At 30.7% G+C, this 16,741-nt stretch overlaps 1 protein-coding gene across 2 annotated transcripts; it reads right to left on the reverse strand.

The window, feature by feature from the left end:
• Positions 1–9,322: 9,322 nt before the first annotated feature.
• LOC134723808 (paramyosin-like) lies at positions 9,323–15,854 on the reverse strand. 2 transcript variants are annotated; one of them, XM_063587356.1, is made up of 7 exons: positions 15,802–15,854; positions 14,099–14,179; positions 13,703–13,840; positions 12,763–12,873; positions 11,980–12,030; positions 10,358–11,444; positions 9,323–9,478 (listed from the first exon to the last, which is right to left on the reverse strand). In XM_063587356.1, exons 1-7 carry the CDS (start codon positions 15,839–15,841, stop codon positions 9,445–9,447), a joined length of 1,542 nt encoding a protein of 513 aa, XP_063443426.1. In that variant the 5' UTR covers positions 15,842–15,854; the 3' UTR covers positions 9,323–9,444. The 2 variants fall into 2 exon arrangements, with proteins under 2 accessions (XP_063443426.1, XP_063443425.1); XM_063587355.1 differs by having other exon boundaries at positions 9,324–9,478; positions 11,953–12,030.
• Positions 15,855–16,741: the final 887 nt, after the last annotated feature.

Consider the following 16,741-nt stretch of genomic DNA (forward strand, 5'->3'; position numbering starts at 1 on the left):
TGTTTATTTTCAGGAATAAGTTTTCTGAGAAATGCAGATAAAGGCATTATTTTGTTATTCCTCAGGTATATTAACCATTTAATCTTAGTCATGTGTAAAAAATAACCAAGTTATATGTTGAATGTATCTCACTCTGCAGTAAGGCTGTGCTCAAGACGATATAGTTAAAGAGAGATATAGAGAGAGAAAATTGATAATATAAAATTATTGGGCAATGTGCAATTTCTTATGTCTATATTTTAAGCATTTCGAATACTCATTTGTCATGTTTGTTATAATCATGATTAATGTGTATCAGCTATTTCTTTTGTGGATATCATTTTAGAGTAAAAATAGTTGACTAGTTTTAAATTTAACTCTATTTATGATTTCTTTTTCTTTCTCTGAGGTCTAGATAGTATTTATGTTTTATTGAACATTTTATAAATGATATCTATATGCAAGGAGGTTAAAATACAAAGAACCATTGTTATATGTTATTTTTGGACAAATGTTTAATAAATAAACCATCACATTTTATACATGTTATAATGTATTAATCTATATTTTTTTTCCTTGACCTATTTAAAAATTAAGGCCGATTTTCAGAACACATGGAACATAGAATCACAATAAAACCAACATGTGGTAGATTGCTAATGAGACAATCTTCCACCAAATACCAAATGACATAGAAGTTAACATGTTGCAACTGTCATTGCCTTCAACAATAAGCAAAATTATAACCACATAAAATGCTATATAGAAGACTACAAAATAACATATGCATGATTCAAACCATAATACTAACAGCCTGATTTATATACAAAACATAAAAAGAACGACAAACACGGTATACAGCAACAAAGGGCAATCACTGAATTTCTGGCTCCTGACTTGGGACAGGCACAATTATCACGTGGCAGAGTTAAACATCTTTGTGATTGCTAAACCCTCCTTCTAACCTGGGACAGTGGTGTAACAGTAAAACATAATACTGTAAGTTCACAAATTATTGTGAGGTTTTTAGTATTGCGAAAAATGCAATAGAGATGTAATCGCAACAATTGAAACTCGCATTTTGAAATATTTTATATGTATTTAACAGGATTTTTCTCAAAATTGTAAAATTAAAATCACATTTATGTCTAAAATGACAAAAACGCAATAATAAATGCACACAATAATTTCTCAATTTACAATAACTATTAAATATCGGAATGTTCTCAACACGGAGAAGCATGTTATAAATTCCAATGGAAATTTAATTGATGCCATGCATCAATGTGTATTTAGTGAAACCTAAAGTGGTTTTACAAATTGACTTTTTGTGTTTAACCTTGCATGACCATGCTGTGAAGATCCTACATGGCTCCTGAATGAAAAAAACTTGTTAGTTACAAATTCCATTATGAATAAGTTTATACTTGTTCCTTCCATATAATTCACTAGCTTTGAAGAAGTGGTGTATCGCAAGACATAAATTCTGATCCTGAAAGGTACATAGACTAGTACTGCTGATAGTCATACATAAATGATGATTAGCAAAAAAAACCCCATTTCTTTAAGTTCATCAAAGGATCATTTCTATTTAATGGAAAAGAGAGGATATATTGTATCCATCACAAAATGACTACACTGATATGAAAAAAAAAACAAAACGATAAGCAAGAGAAGCATTGAAATCTCAGCATTAAAAAAAACAATAGCACAGAAATATTGACAATTATAAATTATATCTGTTAAAGATATCTAACAAATAGTCATAAATTAACAAACAAACTCAGTGTAAGAACAGAAGCTATACAGAACTAGAGGTTCTAAAGAGCCTGTGTTTCTCAACTATTTAATAACGAAATCTCCGTAACATTGTAGACTAGAACAAAATTCACGACAAAAATTTCTTTTTTGTTGATCTTGTATTGCTGAATATTTCATAGTCAATAGACTATGACTGAGGGGACAGGGCCAAATAATCTCTAATACAATTTTGATGCCACCGTTGGAAACAGCATACCTATGTCTCTTTTATTTACTCCATTCAAGGGGAGACAAAAATGATAAAAAACAAGAGTGCACACACTGAAATGTCTCGCCTTCTTTACTAATCCTTGATACTATCTTGATAGACCTAAATATAAATCTTTATTACAACTGTCACATAATCTCAACATTAACCAAGAAAATAAAACATTGATCAATGAACCATGAAAATGAGGTCAAGGTCAGATGAACCATGCAGACATGTACAGCTAACAATTCTTCAATATTACAATGTCAAATATATTTGACTTCTTGTTTATAAATAAACTTTGACCACTGAACCATGAAAATGAGGTCAAGGTCAGATGACACCTGTCAGCTAGACATGTACACCTTACAATTATTCCATACACTAATTATAGTAGACCTATTGCATATAGTATAAGAAAAACAGACCAAAACACAAAAAAACTTAACTTTAACCACTGAACCATGAAAATGAGGTCAAGGTCAGATGACACCTGCCAGTTGGATATGTACAACTTACAGTTCTTCCATACAACCAATATACTAGACCTATTGCTTATAGTATCTGAGATAATGACTTGACTATGAAAACTTAACCTTGTTCACTGATCCATGAAATGAGGTCGAGATAAAGTGAAAACTGTCTGACAGGAATGAGGACATTGCAAGGTATGCACATACCAAATATAGTTATCCAATTACTTATAATACGAGAGAAATTAACATTACAAAAAATCTTAACTTTTTTTCAAGTAGTCACTGGACCATGAAAATGAGGTCAAGGACATTGGACATGTGACTGACGGAAAGTTCGTAACATGAGGCATCTATATTCAAAGTATGAAGCATCCAGGTCTTCTACCTTCTAAAATATAAAGCTTTTAAGAAGTGAGCTAACACCGGAACGGCCACCGGATCACTATCCCTATGTCGAGCTTTCTGCAACAAAAGTTGCAGGCTCGACAAAAAAATTCATAATTTAAGGGCAATAACTCCATATTGTTTCAAATAAAGATCTTGTCTTGTTGATCATTTTTGCTAATTTAAGGTTGAACCCCAAAAAGTTTGGACAGAATATTCAAGCTTGATACTATCTGAATTTGGATTGTGATAAATTATTTGACATGTAACTATAGGTTTCTGACACAAAATATATGTGGTCAAAAATCTTGAAAATCTATTGCATAATATACTGTGCAATGGATTTCTTGAAACTTTTCAAAAATTTTGTGGAAAAAAATATGAACCCCAATCTTTTTGAACACCCTAACTCAATCCCAGCATTTCCTTTGTGGTACCTTCAACCTTAATTCCTAAACTGATGGCACAATAACCCCCAAAATCAATCCCAACCATCCTTTTGTGGTATTGAACCTTTTTGTTAAATTTCATAGAGATAGATTCCCATTAACTAAATTTAATGCTTTGAAACCAAATGTGTCTTCAGATGACAAAATCATAGCATTATACATGCATGTATAAGGAAACCTCAAAAAATGTTTTTCTGTCATTTTAATTATGAGTTGACTGACAATTTCCACCATGAATACTTATTTGTAGATCTCATCATACTAATTCTTAGTGCAACTTAATGTTTCCATCCATCTGTTCTAGTTTTAAAGAAAAAGAGGAAAAAAGAAAAAGTGATGACAAATGCTCACTAGGCCCTTTTGTACCAGTCCTAAGCCATGAGCCTCTGGCCTTTGTTAATCTTTTATGCTTTTTAACATTAGTTTATTTATATGTTTAGGAGTTAAGTGTGGCTTCCATTTTCACTAAACTAGTACATACACATTTTTGTTTAGGGACTAGCTGAAGCTCACCTTTGGGTTATAGATTTTCTTTCTGTGTTGAAAACTAAATGGTGGCCTAGTGCTGTTTCCTATTCTTCTGCTGGTTGTTGTCTCTTTGACACATTCCCCATTTCCATTCTCAATTTTACTGGAACTATAGTTCCAAACTTTTCAAAAAATTAGACAACATGACACATCAAGATATATATGTCAGTTTATTGTTGAATAACTTAGCATGAAATTCTGTACGTAACCAAAAGTTTTGATCGCCTTTATTTTAGAAAGCAGAACAAGGGGTTACATTGAACTAGGCCAAGGGATGTTGCAAAAAAAGTTTTGGTAAAATTGCACACTTTTTAATTGAAATTTACAGAAGTAAAGTAATCATTTGGATCATGCTTATTTGAAAGTTAATATGTTTTAAAGCATAATATATTGCATAGATACTACAGCCATCACGATTTTGTTCATTGAGAGCCATACAGTCCATACTAACAAAATCATCAAAACACAGACATATAATTTGATATAATTTTATTATAATTTTATTTTACATTATCTCTCTTTATTACAATATTGCATAGAAACAATGTAAATATCTGTCATGTACAAATGAATGGTTTAATAAATGAATATGAAAACATTGTTAGAATATTGATGAACTGATACTTTTAATTATTATGATTTTTAAAGTGAAACATGATTTTAAAAATAATTACACCAGCAATATCAAGATCCACTGATAGGTTATCAAATTAATAAGATAGTTTTTTATCAATTTTTTTCCAAAAATATCACCTTTATCAGAGCTCCAGATAAGAATTCACAAATTGGGGTTTTTAACCCTCCATTTTTAATTTGTTTGAGTGAAATAGTTTTTCAATTGCATTATTAATTCCAAGTCACCCCTCAAGCAAATTTCAAATTGGGTTTTTCACCACCAAGCTCCTTAATGTATTGGGTTTTTTCATTAACACGATATTGAATGTGTGTTCACTTATCAACTAAAATGAAATATGTAATATCGTTGATATATATATTCTTTATGCTCTTGAACTAAAAATAAACAATGTTTTTGTCTAATTTTATTTACATAAATTTGTATTTACTGGTCCTTTATAAGAACTTTTGGATTGCTATGCTGATTTCATATAAGTGATTTGGCCTTTCATGTTCCAACTGATTTAGTTTTGACGAGTTCTACATACCTACCAACTTTTGAAAATGCCCATGGGGGTTTGAGCGCGCGACAACAATTTCAAAGGTTACAATTCTTTGCGAGGACTATTTTACGCATGCTGTTTTGTAGTCTAGAAAAAGTGTCATATTTGTAAGATGAGCTTTATGCCTTTTTTAAAAGTTTATTTGCATGATTCTAGTTATTATATCAGCAGAAAATATGAACATGTAGCTGTAAGACCAGGAATTATTTTCATGTGTAAGGATACTAAATAGTTGTTGACTTTTCCAATTTAAAATTGTACACAAAGAAGGACCTTTATCAGGTTGGGAACAACGCCTAGGGATCCCCCCTCAATGTTAGGACATTAAAAACCACTTTTTAAGAATAAGTACAAATGAGCACACATTCATATTATTTGAAGAAACTTTTCCCAAAGAAACGATACATCTTATGATCTTTCTGGTATTATATGGTCAACACATGTCCAAGAATTTTGATATATATGTTCTTGGCCTTATATCTTCTTTATTATTCAAAATAATAGGACTCTTCATTTAGAAAACCTGTTCCAAATATAATGTCAGAATTTCCCATTTTTAAGTTAATAAATCTACATTTTTCTATTTTTTTTTTTACAAGAGTGACCCCTTGACTAAGGGTAGTCCCTCATTTAAGGGATTCCTCATGTTGATGTGGGTGGGGGTCCATGTGAAAAATAATGAATAGTACATTACAGGGCTCACACTACTCCAGAATTTCAGGGAGAAGTGACTTCTCTTTTTGAAAATGGCAGGGAGAAGTGGGGAGACACCAGGGAGAAGTGGTTCACTTTGCTATATTATCGTGTCGCGTTCTAGTTTTATGTTCCTTGTGTATAATATGCAGTATTTAATGTAATCTGTACATTGCATGTGCTATTCTAAGTAACTGTGCATTTTTAATCCTTGTTTGGTGTTTTAGGGCTCTTGTGATGATCCAGACTCAAGTTTAGGTGTATAAAAAGCCAATACAAGACATATTTTTGTTGCAGATTTTAGCATAATAAACAAATACAATATCAGACTTCAATTTTATTGAGTAGTCACTAGTCAGTTTCAATTCATTACATATATACATTAACAACATACAACATGCATAAAGACATAAATATAATAAATAACAACAGAGTAATGAAAAGAAAACAAGATGTATATGCACTATTTCAATGTTCACTGCACTATAAAATGTCACAAAATGATTGAACTTTAAGAACAAACTACTAAAGGCACTATTTACTGTAATAACAAGGCATACAAACAACATAGCCATTTCATATATTTTTCAATACACAGATATGTACATTCATCATTAAAATCATCAAAAAACAGTTTACTGCCTGTAAACTTTTCTAGCTTTCATACCCTTCCACTCATTGAGAGCTTCAACAAAGTCAAAAGTGTAAATGTGAGGTCCATTCTCAGAAATCATCATGAGATCATTCAAAACCATGTTAGACATGGAGGTTCTTAATCTACTCAGAATCCTATTATTATACTTTAAATGATTGAATACATAAATAAAATTATGTAACAGCAAGTGAACATGTAATGACAATAAATTTAAGTGAATAAACTGCTGTTTTTTATATTCATGGTAGTACTGCATCATTGAAGTTTGTCAATCAGCCATGCTTTTATTCTTATTCTGTGTAAGAACCTCCTTGCAGTTGAAAAATCATTTGCCATGTTCACGTTTTTAAAATTCTGAATACAACACAAGTTCAATATCTAGCATGTTAAAATAATCTTGAGAGAAACGTTTTTGATTGGCTGATTAATTTGATCATTAGAAACACGCAATTTGATTGGCGGAGCACAATTTTCCTCCATTGGACACAGTTCAAAATCGGGAACAACAATATTTTTCGTGTAGATTTTCACCAAATCGTGTTTTAGAGGGTTTTTCAGGAGCACGATCGTGCAATCGTGACAAAGAGTCAAAATCGTGTAGTACACGCCTAAATCGTGAAAGTTGGCAGGTATGGTTCTAACCCTGTTATCGCTAAGGCACGCAAACATGCGCCATTGCACAACCCCGTGCATTCAAGACAACACTAGCTGAGTCTTGTTATCATCATAATCCTCTCAGAGTGACATGAACATGGCTAATGCTTATTGGATAAAGACAGAGAAGATCGAATTGTTTTTCTCACCACGTGTACCATACCATCAAGCAAATACATTTCAACAGGGACCCTTTCAACAATCTATTTTTAGAACGAAAGGACATTTCTGATTTTTAATATTACAAAGATAGATTTACGTGATGACTATGTAATAGATAAGTGTAAATAACCCACACTATAGCGACTAAAAGTGTTAACAACTCATGGTTTTGACAAATAATGGGGTTTTTCTTTGTAGAATTGGGTTTTAGAACTCTGCAATGGGCAATTGCATTGGGTTTTGAATAAGTTTTATTGCGTGATCATGCAAATATGCAGCTTATCTGGAGCTCTGCCTTTATTGTCTTAAAATTAAAAATCCTCTTCTAAAAAGGGATAACCCATTTTGCTTTTAAAATAAAATTAAAGAACAACATCATTTAAAGTGGTACCAAACACCTTCACTAAAATCAATTTAGCTCGTTTAATTTTCATAAAATTTTGAAAAAGTATTTTCTTTGACCCTTAGGGACGACATCAAAAGTTCAATGTAGGATAAAAAACTTAATTCAGATAGTTTTTTTACTGACCCCCCTACCCCCCTCTTAACTTAATTTGGGAAACATTAATTGCTCCATAAGGATGTATGTAAAATCGATGACAGATAAACAAAACTTGCAGCAAGTTTAACCCCCCCCCCCCCACAAACTATTTGAAATAAGTTTTTTATCCTTCATTGATCTTTTGATGTCGTCCCTTAAACAAAATTATAAAATATTTAAAAAAAAATTTAACCAACCAATTTGGTGGGAAAATTTCACTGGTTATACAGTAGTTTGACAAACACTTATTTGATCATTGAGAAGCTTAATATTCCCTTACAACACAACACAATTAAAACATTTGGCTGATTTTACAGAGTTATCTCCCTGTGGCATTAGGTACCACCTTAATTGAAAGCAGTATAAATAGAAGTTAAATAGCACTACTGGATAGAAAGAAAAAGAACAATAATGTAAAAGATATTCTTTCAATGTAATTACAACCATGATGATATATATTTACAATTATGACTAGTAAATAGATAGGAAAAATAAAATGATGTATATTTAAAAACATCATTCTTTTATCTTATATAACATTATAAAATTCTGTACAATTTCTCATTTCTATACATATATACAAATCAATGGTTCTGCTGCATTAAAATTTGTATAAATATGGAATATTTCCATGAAGGTTATTTACATTGTATGTACAATCATTTACAATAAAATAAAGACATGTAGATAGATATATTTCATTATTAAAAGATGTTCAAAAAAGATATGAAATATGTTTCTAATTATGTATTTCATCATAAAGAATCCAAACATATTCAAATTGTATGTGATTCTTTAAGCAAATGTTACAACCATTCATAAATTTCTCTTATGGTGCCTCATGATACATAAACCCCCTCTCAACATGCATGTTCAATGTTGAACAGCCATAGACATACCATTATAGCTTTTATACAAGAAGAATGTGTTTAAACATGTAAGTATGCTGAATTTCAGAACCTTTGTAATTATAAGTTATGTTAACTTTTAAGATAACGACAGAAAGCAGTAAAATCAGTTCACATTACAGGAAAGTTTATTACATTTCATAAAAGTAAAAATTTTGTTTAAATTTCAATTCAAATCTGTATATCAATAAAACTTTATATCTATATAAAATTTGCAATACTTTCAAAGTATCATTCAATAAAAGATTAAAAAAAATGTAAGAGAAAATCGCAATAAAAGAAAATAATCTTAATTTCAAAATTAAAATGCAATATTATGAAATTCATAAATATCTCATATAAAACTAATATCTTATAAAACCTTTTCTTTTTCATAGAGCAAAAAAAAAAATCATTCCACATGACAAGTAAAAGAAATCTTTGAAAATGTACTTTACCAGCAGTATAATTTCTTTTTAATTTAAATCTAAAAAGATTTTTATTCAACTTCAGTCACCAGGTTTATTATTTATGTGAGCTGCTTCAGATAGAAGTTGACCTTATTCAAGCGTACATATGTACATGTATAACATATGACTTTAACATATGTAAAACATTCATATACCAAAAACAATGAAATAAAAGATGAAGTTTGGTCCGTTTTGTATGTCCCACTTAAATTAATGTAGATAACAAATGCAAAACTGACCATAACAACAATAAATGTAATAAGAAACAATGTCATCAATGAACAAGAAATATATCGAAACAAATAATATTCTTTAACAAATGTGATTTAAATATGTATAGCACTATACAACTGTATGATCTTGTAATTTTAACATCTTTATTCTTCTGCTGCCCCTATTTGTGCTAAAACTCTGAAATAAAAAGTAAATGGTATATAAAAATATCCAAACCATTTGATTCTGAACAACATGTAACTACATGAACTATACATGTAGGTTAATTCTAAAATTGAAAAGCAAAATTGTTAAATTCAAAGACTATGTGGGGATTTAATTTTGTCACTATAATGATCATGCCACATCTCCTTAATGTGTCACTTTACAATGCCAAGATGCTTCTATTAAAGAATAAGGATGACTTCTGTCATTTTCTATCCTTGGCTATGTCACACTTTTTAATAACTGCTTCATTGAAATCAGTACTGTGACTGTTCTTGTTTTGTATTGTACCATCTTTTAAATTAGTTTTTTTGAGGTGTTATTTTTTGTAGTATAATGTCTCCTTCAATATTGTTAAAATTGTCATGTGTTCAAACTCACAAAGGATGGATCAGTGGAATTATGTGGCTTTAATTAATGATTATCAATTCGAGCATCAACTGTGACAAGTGAACAGTAATGAAGTCAGCTGAACAGATTCACATAAACATAATTTGTTTCTAGGAAGAACATACAGTATAAGGACCTTTAGTATAGGACAAGACTGGCAAACATGACTGTTTCCAGAACCTTGCTGAATGAACAGTTTAAAGGCTTTAAAGTATAATGAATACATTTTGTACTTACAGTTGCCTGAGTTAGCAATCTGTGAGTACAGATCTCTGTTAATACTAACAGTATAAAGACTATGAAGTATAATGAGTACTAACAGCTGCCTGAGTTCAACAGATCTCTGTTAATACTAACAGTATAAAGACTATGAAGTATAATGAGTACTTACAGCTGCCTGAGTTCAACAGATCTCTGTTAATACTAACAGTATAAAGACTATGAAGTATAATGAGTACTTACAGCTGCCTGAGTTCAGCAATCTGTGAGTACAGATCTCTGTTGATACTCTCTTGCTCCTGTAACCGATGTCTCAGATCATCAATGGTGTTGTTCTGTGACCTGATATGTTCAGCCTGCTCATCATTATTACCTATTAGTCTATTTATTTCATCACATTTGTCCTCATTCACTTTTTCTAACCTAGCAATTCTGTCACCGGTTTCAGACATTTGGTATTGCAAATCATCCACTTTAATTTTTTGAATTCTTAACTGCCTGTCCTTTTGTTCACAGATTTCTGTTGTTTCTTCTAACTTCTGATACAATAAAATATTGTCTTTCTTCAAATTCTTTGTTTCAGAATTTAAATTCTTAATTTTGCTATCTTTCTGTGTATTTTCTGTCTGTAATTCTGAAATAGTGCTATCTTTCTGTGTATTTTCTGTCTGTAAGTGTGTATTGTCTGTCTGTAATTCTGAAATAGTGCTATCTTTCTGTGTATTTTCTGTCTGTAAGTGTGTATTGTCTGTCTGTAATTCTGAAATAGTGCTATCTTTCTGTGTATTTTCTGTTTTCAGATCTGTAACTTCTGTTTTCAGATCTGTATTTTCTGTTTTCAGATCTGTATTTTCTGTTTTCAGATCTGTAACTTCTGTTTTCAGATCTGTAACTTCTGTTTTCAGATCTGTAACTTCTGTTTTCAGTCCATCAACAGTTTTACATAATTGTTTAGTTTTAGTTTTAAGTTCAGCACATAGTGTATTTCTCTGTTCAATGGTTGCATCTCTTGTTGACACATCTCTCCTCAGATATGAATTTACTCTAACTTGTTGAGCTAATGTTTTGTCCTTATTACTATTATCACTACTAAGCTGCCTATTATCATCTCGTAAGTCCCGAACATCATTACTCAGCTGATTCCTCTGGGTTGTTAACACACTATTCTCATCATGAAGTGACTCATTATCACTAAGTAAATTGTTTATCTGACCCTGTTGGTTAACACTGTGCATGACAGTATGATCTAAAGCTAAACGTAGATTACTTTCACGGTTAGATAACTGATGAATATTGTCGTCCTTTGTCTCTAGATCTTGCTTCATTTGTGCTGAAAGATATTAGAACAAAATATAAATTTCATACTTATGCAGTGTGTTTAAACATATTCTGTACACATATTTGAACAAAACATAATACTTGTAAAAAATTTAATTGCTTGACCATATTGACTGCTAACAATTTATATTTTCAAATTTGCAATATGTCCAGACTAAGATGTATTGAAGTTTAAAAGAAACAGCATAATTTTAAGATTAGCTGTGTTATCAAATAAAAAAATGCTTTTACAGTCCTTATCAAGGAATTCATCACACATTTTGAAATCAAAACAAAATCTGACACTATTTTCCATGAAGAAATTGTAAAACAATTATCTCCCTTGTTTTTTCTTGTGATATAAATATATTGTCATCATACAAATTAAATCGAAATAAAAAATCTATGCACAGATTTCTTTAATATAAACAGATTAAACAAAATAAGAAAATTACGGTTCTTAATTATTTTCCACTGTTTTCAGTGAAATTATATGAAAGAATGCCTTGATGAGACTGTACCTAAAGACCTTTTCTTGTGTCGCCTACCTTCCCAGTTCAGGATAAATACTCTGTAATCATGGACTGTTGGAAGCTTTCCTGTAAAGATTGGAAAAGAACATTAAGGCTCAGTATTTACCACCACTTATTAATTTTTAATGAATTTAACCATGCTAAGGTTTTAATAATATATTCGTAGTACTAAAAGTTTCTCCTTAAAACAATGAAGTAATAATTGGGTATTAATGTCTGTTCCATCAAAATTCATTCAAAAATAGTGTACAGTAACAGAAATCAGTCAGTTTTACATTTAGAAAACAAAAGTACAGGAATGATAAAACTTAATCAGTCTGAACTTCTTCATAATAACGTCACACTGGGTCATCTATTCCATTTTTGCATACACAATTGTTGTGAATATACATTTTTTGTTCCCTTTTTTGCAATTATTACTTTGCTAGTCATATGATTGATGGTTGGTGTTTTATTGCAACTTTTAAGCTATTTCAAGGCCGTCAGTTTAATGGGTGGAGAAAGCCAGAGTTCCCGGAGAAAACCATGACCTTTGATACGAAAACTGATAATCCTAGTCAATTAAGATTGTAGGTGAGTGCACCTGCACAAGCTAAGTTCAAATTTATAAACACAGTGTTGACTGGTAAGTGATTACAGTAAAAGAACTACTTAGACCACTTGGCCCCTGCTGGTCATATGTACATTGTAAATATCAGTCTATAACAACTGTACAAATTAATTAATCATATTTGATTATTACAATGTGTAGTTAAACCATACTTATATACTATGTTCAACGACTGTTTTAAATCTTACCATATTTGGGATAGAACTCATCGTATGCTAATTCTAAATCATCAACAGCAAATCTTTCTAAAAGGAAGTCTTTATTTGAATTTTGTTCTGCTGCAGTTAACTGATCCCAATCTACAATAAACATCACAAATAAGGTTAAAAATTTGATCAATAATGATATTCAAGACGATCATACCTTATATGCAATAATGTAGGTCATAGTTGTCACAGATTCTTATCAAGGGGGAGATAATTTGAAATTTAGAAAACATTCAAAATTTTCATATTCAAACTCAAATATAACATTGTTTTTATATATGTATGGTATTTAAAGTTATGAAAACAGGATCCATCTCTAAGAAGAAATTCCTCTTTTTTTTTTAATTCATCCCAGACATTTGCAATTGTACTATGTTGCATTTAAACTTTAAAGATTGTTTCAGAAATTATTCGCTTATTTCTGATACATGTACTGATTTAAGATACCTTTTTTCAGGAGTGTTCAAGTTTATTATTCTCTACAAGTATGTTCAGCTTTCTTCCATTTTAAGATAAAATCTACTTTTTATAAGCTATGCTTAAGAGGTCAAGGGAGATCATCCTCTTTCTATGTCAGTATATACACACAAACTGATACTGATTTACAATGAATTCTTTTCTGGAATTTTTTAGTGTACTATGTTTAAAATGTATTTGTGATTTTCTTCCATTTTTAAAGACAAAAAAATGTTTAGACATTTTATTTTGAACCCTAATATGCTTATTTTTATAACCAATGCTTATGAGGGAAAAGGAGACAATCCATTTCTATGTCAGTTAACACAAACAATTTATTGGATTTACTTACCTGTCATCTTCTCCCAAACATCTCCAGGTCCTACTGGTATTGTGTGACTTGTAGGTAAGGGAGATAATCCTTGTCTATGTCAGTATACACAAACATTTGATTGGATTTACTTACCAGTCATTTTCTCCCAAACATCTCCAGGTCCTACTGGTATTGTGTGACTTGAAGGTAGACTGTGAACATTTGGATGTGGATAATTCTCTATTACCGTCTTTACACCGTGGATGTGCTGGTAATCTTTAGGAGGATTTCCTGTAACAGAGATTCAGAGTTGTAATTGTTATAAGGTAATATGATGTTAAGCTTACTAAAAATAATACCACATAATGTGGTTATATAGCAATTTTTGACTTCTAACTAGATGATTAAAGACAAACTAATATAATATTTGTGGATAAGAACTTTTAAATACTTTATTTTCTATTTAACTATGAGCCCGAAAACAGTTGTTTTCATAACTGCAAAACTAAATAAAAGTAAAATACAGTAGGAACTTGAAAGCCAATATACCTGTGAATTCTGTTATCACATTTCTAACCAATCTGGTTTTCTCCACTGTTCTATCATACGAGTCACAAACTATGTAGTTACCTAAAAAATATAAAATGGAACACATTTATAAAATAGGTCTGCAAATTTTCTCTTTCTCCATGCCTTCACTCCTGGGCTGTTTGCACATATTATGACTTTATTTTGTTTCTTTAGTTTTATTAAAGGGCAATTATATAAATTAATAAGAATATATTAACTGACCAGTTAAAATTGAAAATTTGAACATAGTCTCCACTTGTATTTTTTGTCTATCTGATGAGTTAAGCCTTTTTCAACTGATTTTTATAGTTCGTTCTCATGTTGTACTGTTATACCACTGTCCCAGGTTATGGGGAGGGTTAGGATCCTGCTAACATGTTTAACCCCGCCACATAATCATTATTTATGTATGTGCCTGTCCCAAGTCAGGAGCCTGTAATTCAGTGGTTGTTGTTTGTTTATGTGTTACATATTTGTTTTTCGTTCATATTTTTACGTAAATAAGGCCATAAGTTTTCTCGTTTGAATTGTGTTACATTGACTTATAAAATTACTGGGCCTTTCATAGCTGACTATGCGGTATGTGCTTTGCTCATTGTTGAAAGCCGTAGGGTGACCTATAGTTGTTAATGTTTGTGTCATTTTGGTCTTTTGTGGATAGTTGTCTCATTGGCAATCATACCACATCTTCTTTTTTATATTTGGAGCATATATTTGATATGCATAAATTTCAGGACATATTTTATTTTACATTGATGATTCTGTCATGCATTTGTCATGCATGTCATGTCAGCATACATTTTATTTTGTTTACCATTCTACATGTACAGCATACATGATGTACTTGAAAGTTATAACTAGTTAACTTCTACATGTTCTATATATCTGTCACTTGGTCTCTGGTGGAAAGTTGTTCCATTGGCAATCATATACTACATGTATATATGTAGCTACAGCCTACATGCACTTACAATTTTTTTACAATATAAATTTATTCAGAAAATCTATAACTATTTATTTCAACAAGATGATCAATGATCAATCACATAATACTATAATAAAATAATGATAAATAACTGAATATCTAATCAGCAGCACAAATATCAATGGCAATATAGTAAACTGGGAACATGTTGAAATGGATTCAAATTAAATACTTATCTGTAAATAGACATGAAATAAAGCAAATGTGTGTTGTTCTTTTTCCCATTAGATAACCTTTAATAACTTAATTACACAAATTTGTAAAACGTAAAACCAGAGACATATAATACATGTATTATATGTCTCTGATAAAACCAAATACATTTGATTATATTATAAACATAATAAATTTAGGATAAAGATGTCTTTAGACTATATATATAAAAGACCAGGTGTTGTGCATTCTAACTGACCTGTTGCCTACATATCCCTAGAGTTTGATGTCCATACAGACTTAAAATGAGAAGACTTATAATCTAAAGACAGATACTCTGTAGATAAAAAGTGACAGTACAACACATGTAGCATTTTCGGCTACTTTGTAAGTGTGTGGAGCAATTTCTGTGGATGGAATCGTGATGTCACCTATTTTATTTGATGAAAGAGATATGGTTACATATATTTCTTTGGTGATATGCTTTAAATTAATAACGTTAGCATAAGTAAATCAAGAAAATAAGAAGAAAACAAACACTGACCATTGGAAGCCATTTTGATACAAATGAAAAATAACGCCATCTATCGGTTGATGCTGTTGAGAAAAATAAAACAGCGGGAAAATACAGTTATTTCCCTTAAAACGTATTAATTCCGAATAAGTTTTAACGGAAATGCACAAACATTTAAAAGATGTGTTTGTCAAATACGTTTAATGTGCTTGAACGGTTATGCAGCCCAAGACAAATGTTAATTTGAATTCATTTTATTTAAAGTCATATAAAACTAGCTGATACCCCTAAACACATCTATAGACTAAGACCCAACTGAGAAATAGTCCGAAATTTCTTAAAAAAATAAAACTTTGTAAACAATTTAAGAAATAACAGTAGAAGATTTTAGATTTTAGTTTTAGCGAAATCATTATTATCATCAATTTATGAAATAAAGGATATATATAACTTTGTCGGGGAAAAAAGAGCAGAAAGAAAAACCCAAATTCAAGTTCTGGATTTATTTTGTTTTCGGCCGGGTCCCTGTTTCCTTTAATGAAAATCAAAACCAAAATCACAAACCCCTATGACACATAAAGATTTCGAAAAAAATCTAAGATTGTGAATTTGCATTACTATTCTATACTGGCGGTTTACATTTACAAATTGTGACTTGGATGGAGAATCAGTGTCTCATCATTGGTACCGTCATACTGCATCTTCTTATTTCTATAAACGGTATATTTCTAAGTTAGATTGTGACTTACCGACTGGAACAGATAGATGATACTGAAGGTTGTAATAAAAAAAATTGTAAGGGTTCCGCGGAACCCAGTGTCGCGCCTACTTTTGCTTTAACTCACAGGCTCAACAAAAATGAGGAAAACAATCAATAAAAATATCCCTCTTGATACCATCTTTTGATTGTAAGAAGCTTCTGTCCAAGTTTGGTAAAAAATTTCAGGATAGTTTATGAATCGAAAAAATG

This window comes from Mytilus trossulus, chromosome 6 (assembly GCF_036588685.1).
Source record: "Mytilus trossulus isolate FHL-02 chromosome 6, PNRI_Mtr1.1.1.hap1, whole genome shotgun sequence".
NCBI classification, from domain to species: domain Eukaryota; kingdom Metazoa; phylum Mollusca; class Bivalvia; order Mytilida; family Mytilidae; genus Mytilus; species Mytilus trossulus.